The following is a 5,847-nucleotide window of genomic DNA, read 5'->3' as shown; positions in this document are numbered from 1 at the left end:
ATCGGATAATGACATAAAGCTTCTTATATATATTAATATATACGTACCCGAACGTGTATATACGGTGGAGCAAAGGAATTCAAGTATTCAACAAAGCAAAATAATAAAATATACAAAAGAAAACATAAGCTCAAACACATAGAACGCCACAACATTTAAGTTAAAGCTAACTGTTGCTGGCCTTGCAGGGGAGTCTCTGCGGAATAATTAATAAGAGGCGAACATTTATTTTTCTGAATTTAAATTCTCTAAATTTTGAATTTTATTTAAAAAAAATTGAATTTAAATTCTCTAAATTTTGAATTTTATTTAAAAAAATGAGACAGAAAATATTTAATAGTGAAAGATCATACTTTATTCTGAATTTAAATTTTCTAAATTTTGAATTTTACTTAAAAAAAATGAAACAGAAAGACAGAAAATATTTAATAGTGAAAGATCATACTTTATTCTATTTATTTTTGCGGATTTCAATTCTCTAAATTTTGAATTTCAGAATAAAGTGTGAGCTCACCATTTATTTCATAAGTGAGATCAAGAGAAAACATGATTTATTTTTGCGAATTTGGATTCTCTAAATTTTGAATTTTACTTTAGATAATAAAGTGTGATCACCATTTATTTCATAGGTAAGATCAAGAGAAAACCAAAACATTTAATGGTGAGAAATTACACTTTATCCTATAAAATGAAAATACAAAATTTAGAGAATCCAAATTTCTTTTATGTAATCAGTAATTGTTATTTAAATTTTCTGGATTCGTCACTGATCCGCAGAGGTGATGTCACTGGAACCTTCTGCCAGTTTTGCCTCTCGACTGCAGCCTCAGACATTCCTCAGCACTGCCCAAACAGGTCATCAGCAGTGATATGGTATAACTACTGCATATTCAGATACTCCAACCATGCCTTCTATGGTAATCTTACAACTACCCCATCATGGCAAGTTCCTGCGACCAAGAACAGCACCAACAGCACACAAGAACTCCAGAAAGCAGAGACTTATATGCAGATTTTGATAAAGAATGCTACTGCGGAGAACAATTACCTGTTGTATGCAGTGGGTGAGTTCAATGCTGGTGGTTCATTAGGGAAAAGATATGGATTGGTGCAGTGTACTAGGGACCTTACTAGTGACAAGTGTAGGCAGTGTTTGAATGCTATGTTGGATCAAGTTCCTAAATGCTGTGCTTCAAAAGTTGGATGGCAAGTTGGATCTCCAAGCTGTTTGACAAGGTATGATGATTATATGTTCTACAAGATTCAAGGATCTTCTCCCTTGCCTAGTTCAGGTAACTAATTATTTTTGTTATTATCTTTTTTGGCAATATATTTAATTGTTTGATTTTTCTTAGTTATTTGTAGTGTAAACATCCAAATTAGTTCCTAACGAATTTTAAATTAGACACTTTGATTCGTTTGCCGCACAATTTATAATTTTAAAGTTTAATTACTCTGTTGGTTCTTATAGTTTCGCAAAATTTTCAATTAAGTCCCTAAACTTTTTTTTTCTTTTAATTGAGTCCTTGCACCAAAATTTTTTTTTTAATTGGGTCCCTACACTTTTTTTTTTCTTTTATTTAGGTCCCTGTACTAATTCTTTTTTTTTTAGTTGGGTCCCTATAAAATTAAGCTAATTACTACTAAGAGGGACTTAATTGAAAAAAAAATTGATGTAGGAACTCAATTAAAAAGAAAAAAAGTATAGGGACCTAATTGAAAATTTCACGAAACTATAGAGACCAACAGAGTAATTAAACCTAATTTTAACATACCTAAAAGTAATAGTAAACTATTTGATCATATTTTAGTATTTTTAGTAGACTTTTGGAGACCAGCAAATTTTAGTATTTTTTGCCATCATTTGACCAGCATAAATACTAAATTGTCTTTAAAAAATAAATTTTATTAATTCATATGTGCAAACTCTGAAAAATGTGGGTGCATATTGTATTAATTAATTCATGTGTGCAAAACTCTGGTAGATATAGATGCAAATTAAATGCTTCTTGTGTGCAAAACTTCTGTAAATATCGATGCAAATTATTACTGGCTAAGTGCAGGCCAAAAATAATAATATTTGCTAGTCATGTAGCATTGTTCTTTTTTATATTTTCTTACAAAATTTGGCAAAAAATATTCTAGTTAGTGACAGCTGGCAGAATCAGTTATGCAAGTTAGTTAGAAAATAGAATCAGTTAGTGACCTGCTGGTAGAATTAGTTATTCAGTTAGAGTTAGTTCCTTGTAGCTGTTAAATTCCACAAGGCTCAATACGAATTCAATAATTAAACCAATAAAAACAAAATTTTATACAAAATTATTGAAGATATATGAGTTTATTAATTAATACACCAAATACAAGAGTGTCCTCTCTATATATAGATACATATGAGCAATCAAATTAAACTTTTTGACCTATGCTATTATTGCAGCCAAGAACAATTCAAGTAAGACTAAAACTTTGATTATCATCATAGTGAGTGTGTTGGTGCCAATAGTGCTACTAATTAGTGGCATCTACTTCATATGGAGGAAGAATCAATCAAATAATGGTAACTAAGACTATTGAAGTTCTCTAAACTCATTTCAAGCTAAGTACTTGCCTTAATCAATAAACATTATAAACTGATAAAAAAAAATTGTTGATCCATAGATGCATTATTGTCCGAGAGCGCTCCTATATCAATAAATTATAACTCTCAAGAAGGTCAAGGAGAAAGTCAAGGAGACGATTCATTGAATGCTGACCTTCCTACAGTCCCTCTAATTTGGATTCGACAGAGCACTAATAACTTTTCAGATTCTTGCAAATTAGGAGAAGGTGGATTTGGTCCTGTTTATAAGGTATCACTGAATATAATTTGTTTTTGTTAGAAACTTAATTTATTCAAAACAAATTCATAAGTACTAATTTGTGTACTTACTCTTTTACTATTACTCATTATGGCAATTATTGAAATGACTGTTTGTACTTGAATTTTTCTTTCTCTGCAAAATCTATATATATTTAGGGAAGTTTGCAAGATGGGACAGAAGTTGCCATCAAAAGACTTTCAAAAACATCTGGTCAAGGTTTATATGAGTTCAAGAATGAAGTAATATTCATAGCCAAATTACAACATAGAAACCTTGTGAGACTGTTGGGTTGTTGCGTTGAGCAAAATGAAAAGCTGCTTATATACGAGTACATGTCGAATTCAAGCCTTGCCCTTCACCTATTTGGTAAGTTCTTCCCTATAGAACTGTTGTTGGTGCTGAATGATAAAATATAACAAGAATGACTACTGCATATATTGTTGCATATGTTGTCAAGAAACATTTCTTGTGTTGTTGTCAGATGTGGAAAAACGAAAGCAACTAAGTTGGAAGGTTCGAATGAATATTATTAAAGGAATCGCACGAGGACTTCTATACCTACACGAAGATTCTAGACTTAGAGTAATTCATAGAGATATGAAAGCTAGTAATGTTCTACTTGATCAAGATATGAATCCAAAAATATCAGATTTTGGATTAGCAAGAACATTTGAAAAAGGCCAGAACGAAGACAGTACTAGAAGGGTTGTGGGTACCTAGTATGTCTTATTAATCTCTTTCCTTTTTTTCTGTGGATATATATATATATATATATATATATACAGAAAACTAATAGTATTATATTGATTTTTGACCAGCGGATATATGGCTCCTGAATATGCCATGGAAGGATTATACTCAGTAAAATCCGACGTTTTTAGTTTCGGAGTTCTTCTACTAGAAATCATTTGTGGCAAAAGGAATAATAAATTCCATGTTTCAGAACATGGTCAAAGTCTGCTTGAATATGTTAGTTTCCTTAATTACACTGTTATCATAAAAATAATTTGCTATTACAAGAGGTATGCAGGAGTTTAAGTTCTATTATACATGAATATCCATATGTTTGTGCAGAGTTGGAGACTATGGTGTACAGGAGAATGTTTAAAGATAGTAGATCCTATATTAGAAAATAAATACACAAGAAATGAAGTTACAAGGTGTATACATATTGGTTTATTGTGTGTACAAGAAGATGCAGTAGATCGGCCGACAATGTCCACGGTGGTTGTTATGCTAGCAAGTGAGACAATGACACTTCCTATTCCTAATCATCCTGCATTTTCAGTTGGAAGAAAGATCAAAGAAGAGCCAACATCAAGTGGTTTTGATAAGGATCCTTTGGTCAATGAAGTATCAATTTCAAATATTCTACCTAGATAATCAGTATAAGTGTTCTATTTTAAAAATTGTTTAAGTAATCATGAATCATTATTGTTTAAATTTGTTGTACTGTAGTAGATTCTAGTTCTACTCATCATTCAAATATATAGTGTTAATTTCTTTTTTGGTTGATTGAGTATGTTGTATCTATTTGTTTACCCACAAACCTACTACTTAGACTACTCCTTAACAAAAATTTGAGCTATTTTGGGTGAAAACCGATCAATTGATTTAAGTGTTTGGTTTGGATAACAGGTGTAAAAAAAATAATTGTGCATAAGCTGTATACCCAGATACGTTTATGACTACTAACTAGAGTATCGAAGTAGTGTATGTTGCAAACGTGAACACCTTATATCTTTCTGTTAATTTATTTAGTAAAACTTAATGGTGGTATTTATATGTATTGTTAACTATTGTGACGTGTCTATTTATGAAAAATTATTATGTAGATAACAATTTTTAGAGCAAAACTTTACCTGTTTTGATATAATTTGTGGTAAATAGAGAGATATTGATAAATATTATACAAAAATTCAAAAAATAATAAATATTTCATAGTAAAAAACTACATTATTTCCATGCTTATGTTACATATATGGTAACATGATATGTGCTTTAATCTTTCTGTTGGTTAAGGCCGACACTACGGTTACAATAAAGATATTGCAGCAAGCAATAAAGACAAGTTATAATTTCAGATCTAGTTACATAAATGTTTGGTTTGCAAAACAAAAGGCAATAGCACGAATTTATGGAGATTGGGAGAAATCTTACAGCGGATTGCCGCGATAAATTCTTAGTATATAGAATATAGTCAACCAGATAAATCTATAATGTACTTTGACCGTCTTGAGGCTTTTTAGGATTGCAAGCCACTTGTAAACATTGATAGAACTCATTTATATGGCAAGTATAAAGGTATATTAATTTTGACAATTGTACAAGATAAAAACTCAAACATCATTTCAATGGCCGTTTGCACTTGTTGAGGAAGAAAATGCGGACTCTTAGGCAACGCCGTCTAATCAGTAGACACGATCTTCTTCCATGTCCCCGCTCTTGCTTGATCCTTGTTGGCCTCTCTGAAAACTCTAAAATCAAACTTTGAAAATGACTCAAATAAATAATTCGTGGCCAACTATTGCGATTTATATAGCTTATTTCAAGAATTTTTTTTTTGGGTCAAGTGGATTGGACAGCCCCTAATCCTAGGCATTAGTTCCATGTTTCACATACACACAATACACTCACACACTGCATTAGTCTCATGTTTTGCGCGCGCACACACACAACACACTCACACACTACCATGAATATCATGGGTTCTTAAACCAACAACCAGTCTCAGCCAACAACCAGTTTCAGTTGGGATTAGAACCCGGATGCAACGTTGTATGAGGCAGATAGGTATGCCATCTGCAACAGAAGCCTAGCAAAGAAACCTTTACACTCTTATTTCCTCATAAACCGAGATGGGCCTAGCAAATTCCGACCATGGTTTAATTTTACATCCTAGAAAAGGTTTTTTTTTGTGACTTAAAAAAAAATAAACAACAACTAATAACGAAAAAATAAACAAGAAACTGCTTAAGAAAGACAGTCC

General features: G+C 31.6%; 1 protein-coding gene across 1 annotated transcript in view; it reads left to right on the top strand.

Annotated features, from left to right (window-relative positions):
* Positions 1 to 4,241, top strand: part of LOC107621234 (cysteine-rich receptor-like protein kinase 10) — a 5,227-nt gene extending 986 nt beyond the window's left edge. The window contains exons 2-8 of the mRNA XM_021114297.1: positions 778 to 1,292; positions 2,435 to 2,554; positions 2,656 to 2,846; positions 3,014 to 3,224; positions 3,340 to 3,577; positions 3,677 to 3,827; positions 3,933 to 4,241. Of these exons, the coding sequence (XP_020969956.1) occupies positions 778 to 1,292; positions 2,435 to 2,554; positions 2,656 to 2,846; positions 3,014 to 3,224; positions 3,340 to 3,577; positions 3,677 to 3,827; positions 3,933 to 4,241 (1,735 nt within the window). The remainder of the gene's footprint in view (positions 1 to 777; positions 1,293 to 2,434; positions 2,555 to 2,655; positions 2,847 to 3,013; positions 3,225 to 3,339; positions 3,578 to 3,676; positions 3,828 to 3,932) is intronic.

This window comes from Arachis ipaensis, chromosome B10 (assembly GCF_000816755.2).
Source record: "Arachis ipaensis cultivar K30076 chromosome B10, Araip1.1, whole genome shotgun sequence".
NCBI classification, from domain to species: Eukaryota; Viridiplantae; Streptophyta; class Magnoliopsida; order Fabales; family Fabaceae; genus Arachis; species Arachis ipaensis.
This window is presented reverse-complemented; position numbering and strand designations above follow the sequence as displayed.